The following is a 13,217-nucleotide window of genomic DNA, read 5'->3' as shown; positions in this document are numbered from 1 at the left end:
AGCTGAAGTGAGGCCATATAGGCCAAATGAAAGGAAACTGGACTCTAAGATGGTTAACTGTTATTTTGTTGGATATTCGAAAAGATCAAGGAGTTATAAGTTTTATAATCCAACCAGTAAGTCTTTCTTTGAAATGGTAAATGCCTATTTCTTTGAGGATATTGATTTTGGGGGAGGTGATAAGGTTAGACGTATTGCCTTTGAAGAGGGATCTGTGTCACTCATACAGATGTTGTAAGCAACAGTCAGGTCTTTATTCGTGCCATTGTTCCATCAATAAATTCAAAGAAGGCAATGATGACAGTCTCCTTATTTAAACCACTGAAGAACAAACTCAACAACCTCAAGAAAATCAAGTAGAGGAGCCACTGAAGAGATCTATTAGAGAGAGGAGAAGCACAATTTCAAATGATTTTGTCTATCTCCAAGAACATGATGTTGATATGGGCTTAATGGAAGATGATCCTATCAACTTCCAGCAAGCGGTAAAGAGTCCTAAATCTCATAAGTGGATAGATGTCATGAATGAGGAAATAAAATCCATGATGGATAATGATGTATGGGATGTTGTTCTCTTGCCTGAAGGTGTGAAACCCATTGGCTGTAAATGGATATTTAAAACCAAGAGGGATTCATTAGGAAACATCGAAAGGTATAAGGCAAGTCTTGTCTCAAAGGGCTTTACTCAAAAGGAAGACATTGATTATACAGAGACTCTCTCTAGTTTCGTCGAAAGACTCTTTCAATAGCACAATGGCACTTGTGGCTCATTTTGACTTAGAGCTGCATCAGATGGATGTAAAGACAACATTTCTAAATAGAGACATTGATGAAACGATATATATGGTGCAACCAAAAAGCTTTGTTTTAGGGGATGCAGTCTACAAACTCAAGAAATCCATCTATGGGCTAAAGCAAGCTTCACGTTAGTGGTATTACAAATTCATCAAGTTATAGTTTCATTTGGTTTTGAGACTAATATGGTTGATGAGTGTGTATACCAAAAGTTCAGTGGAGGTAAATCTTTCTGGTCTTATATGTCCATGATATATTGCTAGCAAGTAATAAAGTGAGTATATTACATGAAATTAAGAATTTTTTGTCAACAAAGTTTGACATAAAGGATCTTGGTGATGCATTTTTTGTATTGGGGATCCAGATATTTCGAGATCGTTCTCGAGATATTCTTGGATTATCACAAATGATCTACATTGATAAGGTGCTTCAGCGACTTGACATGAAAGATTGCAAACCAGAGATACTCCAATTGCTAGAGGAGACAAGTTTAATCTCAAACAGTGCCCTAAAAGTAACTCGAATATAAAGAAATGGAAACAATTCTCTATTCATCTGTTGTGGGAAGCCTTATGTATGCTCAAGTTTGTACTCATCTGGATATTGCATTTATCATAGGAATGTTAGGCAAATACTTAAGTAATCCTGGTATGGATCATTGAAAAGTAGCCAAGAGAGTATTGAGATACTTACAAATAACAAAAGATTTTATGCTCAAATACAAGAAGTCAGACCGGTTGGAGATCATTCGGTATTTAGATTCTGACTTTGTTGGGTGCCAAGACAGTAAAAAGTCTACTTCAGGCTATGTATTTCTATTGGTTGGAGGAGCTATCTCATGGAAAAATTTCAAACAAACACTAGTAGCTACTTAAACCATGGCAGCAGAATTCATAGAATGTTACGAGGCATTGAATCATGCTTTGTGGTTGCGAAATTTTGTCACTGGGTTGTGTATTATGAATGGTGTAGAAAGAAAACTAAGGTTATTGTGTGACAATAATTCAGCAGTCATGTACTCTAATAACACCCGCAGTTTGTCAAAGTCGAAGCACATTGACCTTAAGTTTTTGGTTGTCAAAGAGAGGATATAGAATGGTTAGGTGTCTTTAGAGCATATTGGGACAAACTATATGACTGCGGATCCACTTACTAAAAGTTTAACACCTAAGGTCTTTTACGAATATGTTGTTCGTATAGAGGTTTTATCCTTGGATAATGTGCTGGTTTAGTGGAGTTTATATTTTGTTTGCCCTTATGTATAGACACATATTTAGTTTTCTGTAGAATATAGTTTAAAGTTTTTTGGTTTCATTCTGTTTTGTGTTTTTTTATCTCCATAAGGTTTTAAAGTAGGACCAGTTGAGAATAGACATGTTGCAATCACATTACATGTAATTCTCATGCTATACAACCATACCAGATCTACGTCATTGACTATGTCAATATTTGTGATCATTGAAGGTTTAACTGATTTCAATATAGCGAAAGCCGCATTGGTTCTAGGTTCATATGATCATGGGCGAGAATGGTGAAAATGACGTTTAATAAGATAGTAATTAAGAGCTCCTAAGGTTTTATGTAATGTTTGAATGTATAGAGATATATTTGGCTCAAGTGGGAGATTGTAAGGATCATTTGGTGGGCCGGCATATGTCAATGAGGAATTTCAGAGATTATGGCTATCTTAATGTAAATATCTCGTTAAGTAATTGCATTTTGGGATATCACGTCATTTTATATGGTATGGGGTATTTTTATAATCTATAGCTACTTGTACATAATTACGGATTCTTTGATGGGTTGAATCCGAAATTGCTCATATTATAAAAGGTAGTGGTCCCTCGCCGCACAAAGAGAGTTGAAACATCGCTTTCTAGGGTTGTTTTTTCCCATCTGAGAGAAACCACACGTGCTCACACTGACCCTGGAATATCCTACTACGATATCATCGTCCACTTGTTCGGATGGATTCAGGTATGCTTTCACTACAGTTAAATTTTTTATTCAGTGATTTAGCATGAACGAGATCCTGTTTTAGGTCATATTCATTTGTTTGTATATGCATGTGGAAATCTCCCCATCATGAAGCACTCAAAATTTTTTGATGACATACAAATCACAATAGTAACTCTAAACTGAATCTGATTTCGAACAAATTTGACTTCAACACGCCTGCAAATGATCTTCCTCTTATTCATGATCATCGCTTCAGCTCCTAGCGTATCTTTTTCATTCCTCCCAATAGAAGAAAAGGTCATTCCAACCGTCGTCAGATTTGAGGTGTCTGCAAATACCAGAATTGTTGCATGACTGCCAGTCCTCAAACGCTCATGTATTTCGTCTTCCTTTCCAAAGTTGACTTTGTAATCGCTCGATATGGCGGAGCATTCATGCCTCCAATGAATGAAGCATGGCCAGCTAGCCCAAAAGTGAGGGACGTGGTTAGGTTGGAAGACCTGTATGATTTTGGGGCCATAAGCTTGATCTCATTCCCACCCCCATGGTGCTCATCTTCAATCTTCCTGTCACGACCTCCACCATTTTCGCGGCCATCTTCTGCCACCTCCTCTTGAACATTGATGAATATTAAGGCTCCCTGTCTGCTTCCTCTTCAGCCTCAGTTTCATTGTCACAACCTCCGCCGTCTTCGTGGCCATCTTCCGCTGCCAACTCTTCAACCTCGACGCTTCTGACTTACCAAGTGCAAGACCTGAAAAATGCGCACACCTCTTGTGACAGGGCACGCCGATCTTACCCGTCCCATCTTCATTTACCGTTCGGCCTCGGAAGCCTATCCGATATTTCGAACCTCTCAGTAAAGGGATCCAGACGGGACAGAAGAAGTTCTTGACTATAGGACATTGAACTTCAAGTGTGGACTCAAAGACAACATGGTGATCGTCTTCTAGGAGTTGTATATGAATGGGTGATTTGACCTTATTTTACACTAGTCTCTTCATCAGTAGCTCAGGTTTGAGACTGTTTGCTCCGTTTTGAAACATGAAAGACAGCTGCTGGTGGCCGGTAGTAGACCTAAGAGCCAGAATTCCACATATCTTGAATCGACGCAGACGCTCCAATGCTAGTTCCTGCGACAACAAAGAACAATGAACAAGAGACTTTCATCAAGATTGAGCAACTTTGTGTCCCACGGCAGCACCATTAAACTGTTCGTACTACTTGTAAATAAACCAATTGAGGGCTAGCGGTTAATTTGTTAGGCCATACATACCTTGAAAACTTGCTCTTTGAAGTCATTACTGAGGCAGCTGCAACCGATGGAATCGTAGGGTCCTGGCAAGACTAACTCTTCCATGTTTTGAGTGGCATTCTCAATGCCTTGAACATCTTCAAGCAGCTGACAACCACCGAGGCGTAACTTCTCCAAAGATTTCAAGTTTGAAATATCCAGTGTCTTCCCTAAGTCACTTCAGCTACATGCATCAAGTATTAGCAAGGAAGAAAGGAGCAAAGCAACCAACCGGATCCTCTTGCAACCGTTTAATGAAAGTTCTTCAAGTCGAGAAAGGTTGCATATGCACAATGGCAGTTCTGTGATGCACTGACAAGCCTCAAACTTTAAAAATTTGAGGTTCTTAAGTGATCCGATCCACTCGGGCAAAGCTCTGAGGTTCTTGCATCTCAAAGTAAATGACTTTAGGTTTTCAACAAAGCTTTCAGCCATGGCTGCAGGTATCTCTTCGAGGACGGCACAACATAGTGACAATGATTCAATGCTCCCCAATGAGAAGTTCTTATTGATCGGTGTGAGAGATTCACAATCCGCTTCAAAGGTCTCAGGTTCTTTTGATATGGAAGCCAATCTGGTAGGGCCATAAGATTCTTGCATCTCAATGACAACTGCTCAATGTTTTCCACTGCCTCTATGGATTCTGGCAACTCTTTAGCTGTGCCATCAGTGACACAGAGAGATCTTGCTTTCTTCAACAAAGAAGCAGGCAAAACAGTAAGGTAGTTGCATGATGAGATCTCCAATCATTCAATGTCCATGAGATCCACACCGTCTATCTTAATTCCTTTTAGGTCGGTGCCTTCAACATTGAATAATTGCAAAGAATTCAAACTACTAACTGAATCAGGCAAACTCGGCAACCTATCTAACTTCCTCAAATACATCTCACGGAGCTTTATTAGCTGTCCAATTGAAGAAGGTATACTTGTGATTGCCAACTCCTCAAGTTCAAGCGTATTCAACAACTTCAAGTTCCCCAACCGCTCTGGTAGAGATTCAAGTCTTGGGAATTGTTTTATGTGAAGAGTTTGAAGTAAAGTTAATTGACAAATGGCATCGGGCAACTTCTCCAAATTCAGAAATGGTGAGATATTAGGTACTTCAATTTTGTCAACTGTCCAATGGATTCATGAACTTCAGCTAAAGATGCACAGTAGGAGAACTCCAACGTTTCCAGATGTGGCATATTCGAGAAATCCGGCGTTTCTCTTATTGAATGACAAGAAATCACAAGAACTTTCAACACGTTGAAGACCTGCAAAAGAGTTTTATTTCTTGGGTGGGACTCAGGAAAGCAAACATAATTATTTTGAAACGACAGAAAAATGGGAAGAAAAGTAAACCTTCGATGTGCTTTTCCCTAACAAGATATGGAATCATATCGGCTGTTCTTGTAACTGAAGGGAGACGAGATTCTCAAGGTTGCAGCTTGAAAGGGATTCAAATTTCGTCGTTCCCAAGTATAATAGTTTGAGAGGCTCTGGAAGCTTGAAGTTTTTACCTTCTAAGTTCACCTTATTGAGCCAAAGAGCTCTTAGGCTTGTCATCTGTCCAAAGGCTCCAGCACTTAAACATTCTTCCCCAGTCCTGCCAAGACTGATGCCTTCTATGACATCGTTCCTTCGCTGTATAAATGGATGAACAAATTGTAATTATTGTTATATCCTACCCAGCACCAAAGCCAGAAAATTTTCATATTCAAAAGGGAAATCATATACATAATAAACAAAATTTTGAAGATATTAATTAAAAATAAAAGAACCTTGAGGGCGTGGTGTGGGCACACCATCAGCGGAGGGCAGAGGGCTGGTAGAGGCCATGCCATGCTCCCCGCCAAAATTTTAAACGATTCAAAAGTTTATATGTCAAATTCAAAATTTTGCTTTAATGTATATTAAAAATTTAAAATTATATTTCACTGCATGTTAAAAGAAACTATAGTTTGACCCTGCAACAAAAAATTCCTAGCGTCCATCTCGAATACTACAAAAGTTGATTCTTCGTATGCATGTCTTTTCCATGCATATTAAAATATTGAGCATGGTTAAGTGGCATGGGAATTGGCTGTGGCAGTGGGAGGGAAGTGCTTACTGTCAACGATAAGCCGATTATTGATCTGGAAGACGAGAACTGATGAGCAGATAGGCCTAGTTGTTGAGAAGCAAAGACCATGAAACAAGAATGCTCTATACGAGATGTAGAGAGAAGGCACTTACATTTTCCTTTAATGTTTTCAATGCGTGCTCAGCTGTGCATAGCCTGCTCCACATCCAAGGTTTGTATGGTTTGGCTTGTCGAACTACGTCTCTTCCCATGTCCCTTATAAGGTCGTGCATGTCAAGTTTTCCATCTCATGAACCGTAATGAAGCTCTTCTTTTGAAGGGCCTTAATTGCGGATCTTGGTTGCCAATTTAAACTTTCCCAATAACAGATGCTTGTACTTGATCATGGCCAATGAAGATGCATGCGATGTCCAAGAATATCTCTTTCTCAACTCCATACAGTCCATCATAACTTATTTGCAAACATTTCTGGATGTCTTGATCTGGGGTCTGTTGCAGCTTATCCAAATAATCTTTCCATTCATCCCGGTCGCTCTTATCAGAGAGGTACGATCCAAAAACTCTTAGGGCCAATGGCAACCCACCCGTGACTGCAACAACCTTCCATTGTATGTCCTCGTACATGTCCTGTTTCGTACATGTCTTGTTGTTGATGACTGCTCTGAAAAGCATATCTCCTGAAGAGATGGAGTGATTGATCACGATCCAACAGCTCTGGCTTGTATGTACCGCCCCTGTCGACCTTACACAGTGATAGCACACTTTCATCTCTGGTTGTCGTAATTATCCGACTTCCCGATGCAAACGCTGTCTAACCAATTAGAACCAATTGATTCAGATGGTCAACGTCATCCAATACTATTAGAACTTTTTTAGGAGGAATTCTATCTCTGAACAGGCGCTGCCCAGCATCAAGGTTGTGTATTTGTGTGACTCTGTCGTCCATGATCTCTTCCATGAGTTGCTTCATTAGTTGCATCTTTGACAACGCATGTTTCCAAGACTCCCTAATATTTGAAAGAAAGGTGGTTGACCCAAATTTTGGGCACAATTCGTTGAAAACAGCCTTGGCAATGGTTGTTTTCCCAATGCCGCCTGTACCCACAAGTCCAACAATCTTTACACCATTTCTTTCAATTTGCAGCAGCTTCATCATGTCCTTGGTGCGAGAGTCCATTCCAACCGGATTGTCTGCCACAAACAGATGGTCACTGTCTAGATGCCGCTGGAGGTGGTGGACAACTTTCTCCACCAGCATTGCTTCATGCCTGCGAGCAGTCCAAATTAAAATACACCATCAATTTTGCTGCCTGTCCATGTTGGTAGTCACACAGGAGGGAAGAATAATCAATTCAGACGAGCAACATTAATTTCCAAATGATTTACACATCTCTCAAAAAATAACCTCTCTAGTGAAGGACAGTTGGTTGCCTTTTACATCCGCAATATCATCAGTAGAAATGACATTTCTAACATCTGACACCCCCAATCTTTCCCTCAGCGCAACACGTGAATATGGCCCACTAGAAACATGGCCGTGTCTAATGTGCAAGATAATTCTTGTTAATTCTGTGAAAATTCTCTTACGTATGCAAGGACTAATCAAACTCCTATACAATTCTCTAAAAGAATTTTCTACCTTATATTACTTTTTTATGCCAAATAATAAACGAAGAGAAAGTTGGCTCGATAAAATGTCCAAGTTTCGTCCTTGGATATCATATACCCTCGTGTAAAAAACTTATGCAGAATAATTCTACCACTTAATTAAGTTTTATTCAGTAAAGAATGTTATTGAGCACAACAGCCAACCCAAACATCATTAAACATGTATTGAATCTCTCTCAAGGCAAGGGGTACAAGACTAGAAGTAGGACATGTGTAGGCCTAATTACTTGTTGATAAAGGGCAGGAAGAAGAAGGAAGTTAGAGATGCAAGACTACAACGCAACTCGAATCAACAGTGATTCCAAACCCACATTTATAGTGCGCGAATGACGGCGGATAAAAAATCGAGAATATCGGTGAATTACTTTATACAATAATGTCAGTGCATGAAGCTTCTTTGAAAGTCCAGTTTATCTGGACACTTGTACATCAATTAAACTCTATATTCATTCAAAAAGAATGATAGCGGGAACCGAGTCATACAGAAATTGGTAACCGACAACAGTAGGTGTCTAGCTATCATATGGAAACAAAGTACAAAATTAATTCGACCCCGTCCAGGACACGTTCCTATTTGATCCCTCAATAGATTCAGCAGGACCTATGACATGCCCAATTCATACCATACCATTGCATAATTACGTACGGACTGCTACCTATTTATGTTCAAATTCAATTCACAGTGAAGATCACCTTCATTTACACCATGGCTATTGCTTGTTCTCAAATAAGCTTTACCCTTTTCAAAAAATGGGGTAATTAAGAGGAAATTGGAGTTTCTTGAAGCTGATATTTAATTTTGACTACCAGCATGTCTATCCGACGCAGGCACATGACGATTTAAATCAGGAGCGGCTAGCTTTGCTGATCTAATTTTCAGAGAGAGAGAGAGAGAGAGAGAGAGAACAAGATGAGTGGATATATACCAAGTGGCGTCATCCTTGAGGCTGTAGCCTGAAATATTGGCTACTGTCTTGAAGGCATCTCTCCACTTGTCCACTTCTGCTTTGTCCACTTTCTTGTCATTGTGGTATGATTTAAAGGCAGGTTGGAAAGGCCCAGCCTGGTGACGAACATGAGAAGGCTCGACGCCGAAGAAGATGGGAATGATCAGCCTCCCGGCCGAGCACTCGGCAGGTTGGAAAGGCCCAGCCACCGTTCTGTATATTTTTATTTCTATTTCACATCTACAAAACAAATTTTCCCTCCCTGGACTTTGTTTCACACAGTTCTTGTTTGTGAACCTGCATATTTTTGGGTGAAGGCCACTGGTTTCCTATGAGAGAGAGAAAGTACAAAAATAATGGGCGGACAATCCCTCTGGCTACTTGCACACCGCTAATATGGTCTATTTAACCACACCCACCCAATACAATCTATCATACGACTATGATTGACAAAAGTTTGGATGGTTAGAGGATATTATATATATATATATATATATATATATATATATATATATATATATTCATTTTCTCTCTTGTGTGTCGAAGTTCAAGTTCAAACTCAGGTCCAGGGAACTCGAATCCCATTAGCAATTCCGAACCAGGTTTTTATCAAATTGGACTAAACAGTACTTTTGAATACTATTTGGTAATAAGATATTTATTATGTTGGGATTGGATTCAGGCTCGTAGTTGTACAGAAGTATGTTTCTCTCACTGATTTAGGATACCAATTTTCATTAGCTTATATTGGCATGCAACAGATTGAATGGCTTTGTGGACGGTGTGGGGTGCTCATGACTAAATATTGCAAAATGAAAAGAAGGTGATCTGCGACAGGTGATTAGCTTTTGGGAAAGCACATGATCGAATTCAACATGGAACTGCGGATCAAAGGTTTGGCTTCTTTGTGAGGAATCCCGGCCATCGGTGGAGGGGTTTCTCTTTGCTTTTTGCCATCTCTTCTGATTTCACATCAGGTGTCGAGCAAACTCACAAACGGCAAGAATCTCAATCTCTCAGTTTGGTTCCACAGGCCAGCCGATCGAACTCTCTAACAAAGGCAGGAGAGCTCCCACCAATGCTTTACGCGGATCTCAGCAGCCATGTGGATATGAAATCTACAAACCACATATCCATGATCTGATAAAACACGTTGGATTCTAGGATAGATCTGAAGATCCAAGGCAATACAGGGAAGGTCACATATTTTATACATGGATTTGGACTATAAAAACATCACTCCTTAACAGGGTTGCTAATTGTCATTTTCAAAAAGCTTTAATGAAGCCAACTGAATTTTGGCTGCTTTAGGACTGGCCCACCTTTTCTATGGGTGTAGTATAGCTGATGATAATTGTCATTTTCAAAAAGCTTTAATGAAGCCAGCTGACTTTTGGCTGTTTTATGATTTGACTGGCTTTTTCTAATGGCTATAGTATAGCTGATTCGATTGGCAGGTTGATGAAAGTTCAGTCATCAATTCCATTTCAATGGGTGCTATATTTCTGTGTTATATGGATACACTATGTTCTGGTTGAGGGGTATACTACTCTCCACCAAGTCCCAAAGTAGTTCTAGACCTCACGAACAAGAGAAAAGAAGAGAGGCTTTGGCCTCTTTCCGATATCTCCTCTTCATTGACAAACACTTGTTCAAATGAAGCCAACTTTTTGTTCATCTCGACTGTAGACAGCCAACCTTTTTTTCATCTCTGTATTATATATGTATATGCATATACATGTGCTAGCCCATTTTTTGTTCAATTAAAGACAACATTGAATTCTTCCATGTCTCTATTTACTCATTAAATGGTGGAGCATGCAAGAAGGAAGATAGAGAGAGAAGCGGTTGGACAAATCATCTCAGTTCCTTCAAAAGTAAACACCGATTATATATATATATATATATATATATATATATAATTTTTTTTTCTGTGTCCTTGTGCTTGTGTGTGCTGATCAGTAGTTTCAAGAGGACCACATGAACTAGATATTACCCATTTTAGAAGATGTAACTAATACATTTACATTTTCTTTTAATGGATTATGTTGAGGCAAAACGCAGAGCAAGTATGTGTTGGGTACCCGGAAAGGGTGGAAAACCATGGATACATGAAAGGAAAACAAGGGAATGTTGGGCGCCCAAAAAGAGTGAAAAACTGTGGATGAAAGGAAAAACTATGGAAAGTTGATGACAATATTCAAACAACCCCTTACCGAAAAATAAAAACGGACATCACCTTCAGGATGTGCCCAAGTTACGTTCAGGATGATCTACCATTCCATATTTATTTGTAATATGGAAAGGTCTACCTGCCCTTATTTTACCATCTTAACCCTGGCCTCATGAAACCCATGCCTGTCCCAATCTTACCTGCATAATTCAGGGCTCATGAAAGTTGAATCTCTCAAGATCCATGCTATTGGCTCTTGGGTCCCAATCCCTATGACGGACCAGCATAGTCTGACTTACACATTTCTTAGTTCAAGGCATTCAAATAGGTAAAGGATCGTAATGGCAACTATTTTCTTGTCAAACCTAGTTTGCATGGGCACCTACTTTTACCGGTGGGGTTTCCAATTATAAAAACGTACGACTTCTTACTGCTGCCGTGCAGTTGCCCAATAGAGGAGCTACATATAGACTGATGTGTCAAAGGGTATAAAGTGGTTCGTCATGCAGGAAGGCGGATGAGAGCTTGGTTAGTTAGTTTGATTCTTATATATGCTATTTCTTTGAAGTACAAAAGGCATCAAACTGTACTCTCGAGTTAAAGGAAATAAACGTAAGTTCATGAACCCCAAAACAAGGGCAATGAGTAGGATTCTGCCTCTCACCCAGGATGTGGGTTCCTTTCCACTCACCCAAATACCAAAATTTCCTTGTTATATTGTATTAGTGTTTTAAAATATTTGCTACAGCTACCAAACATGGAATGGACCCTAGATCCAAATTCTTTCCTTGCATGATCCAGGTTCAAACATATGCAGGTGTTGAAATAGTGATTCCAATTTCCAAGACGATGCAAGCTTTGTGGATGCAATAAGGAGATTGCTGAAGGGTGGATCATTTGTTTTCTGGTCTTTCAAAGGTGGTCGCATGTCATGGAAGATATGACTCTTGTCCACCTCATGGTATGTTATGCTGTGTGCAGAAAGTGATGCAGTCGATAGAGGGATGAAGTTCGATGTTGCAAGATCGCCATTCATGTCCTTCCTGACTCCGCCTCACCTGTTAATTCACCCATCCTACTATCGGTGGACATGATCATTATGTCATGTCGATTCTTTGATGTCAATACTTTGATGTCTCAACTACTGCTTTACCTTCCTAAATTTTTATTGAGAGGGTAAATAATTAATGTTATTAGATGATTTCTCTCTCTCTCTCTATATATGTGTGTGTTTGTGATATGTTCTCAATTTTCACCGGACTGATTCCATATCTCCAATACCATTATTTTCCTGACATATGATTCTAATACCAATGATCCAAAAATTCAAAATATTTTAGTCCCTAAACTAGGGTAAGAGGTGTAATCCCCAAGAGTACAATATTTAGGTTGAAAAATATTAAGATCATTACGGGATCTTGACATGATCTCACATACGCTGCTCTTTTTGAAATAAATATGGGAACGTTTTGCGCACAAACGAATCAAGACAAAATGTGATTCCGGCCAAACCCCTAACTCTCTGCAACAATAAGAAGTCCATAAGTTAAGCATATTAAGATCAATACTCCAATTATACATCCAAATGTTGAATATAATAAAAGATCAATACTCCAATTATACATCGAAATGTTGAAAATAAAAGAAGATCAATACTCCAATTATGCATCCAAATATTCAAATATAAAAGTGCAGCAGTGGTGTCCGAGGCTACAAATCCCACGCCCCTACTGGTATGGGTTGCCTAGGGGCTGTTCCGGTGGAGGATACAGCCGCTTGCCAGAGGACCATGGATAGAGCCCCTCCACAGCTGCCTGACCCGTCTCTGAGTATTTCCCGAGAGTACTACACCTCCATTCTCTGGCATGGAGACAATAATATTCGTCCCCACTTTCCGGCTTCTGCCATAGCAGTGGTGATCATGGGCAGCTTTCGCTGTTAGGGTTGCTGGTGCAGAATAGCTCATTACAAGCATGCCAGTGGCCATCAAAAGGATATCTTGACAATGCTACCCATTGACAGAGAGTGAGAGGTCAGAGATATCCAACCATTAAAAGGTTGGTCCAGTATACTAAAATGTTCATATATATATATATATATATATATATATATATGCAGAGCTAAGGGTGAGAGTTGAGCTCCTCTGGTCGTGGGAGGGCCATCGAGTCAAGGGTTATGGTAGCCGCACTATGTTTTGGAACGTAGAAGATGACCCATCACAACTTTTGGCACGCAGAATTCCGTTTTAATGTCATCTAGATGAGGCAATTTTTTACAACATATAAGTTTTTCTTATTCTTTTTTTTAATCTTGT

The 13,217-nt window shown here is 39.6% G+C and overlaps 1 protein-coding gene across 1 annotated transcript; it reads right to left on the bottom strand.

Annotated features, from left to right (window-relative positions):
• Window positions 1-4,794: 4,794 nt before the first annotated feature.
• LOC116252596 (disease resistance protein RPV1-like) lies at window positions 4,795-12,890 on the bottom strand. The gene is made up of 7 exons (XM_031626965.1): window positions 12,684-12,890; window positions 12,370-12,425; window positions 8,710-8,943; window positions 6,932-7,383; window positions 6,494-6,792; window positions 5,553-5,676; window positions 4,795-5,165 (listed from the first exon to the last, which is right to left on the bottom strand). Exons 1-7 carry the CDS (start codon window positions 12,888-12,890, stop codon window positions 4,795-4,797), a joined length of 1,743 nt encoding a protein of 580 aa, XP_031482825.1.
• Between the last annotated feature and the right edge of the window lie 327 nt (window positions 12,891-13,217).

Source organism: Nymphaea colorata, chromosome 4, assembly GCF_008831285.2.
Source record: "Nymphaea colorata isolate Beijing-Zhang1983 chromosome 4, ASM883128v2, whole genome shotgun sequence".
Lineage (NCBI taxonomy): Eukaryota > Viridiplantae > Streptophyta > Magnoliopsida > Nymphaeales > Nymphaeaceae > Nymphaea > Nymphaea colorata.
The sequence above is the reverse complement of the archived record's forward strand: the minus strand, read 5'-3'. Positions and strand labels throughout refer to the sequence as shown.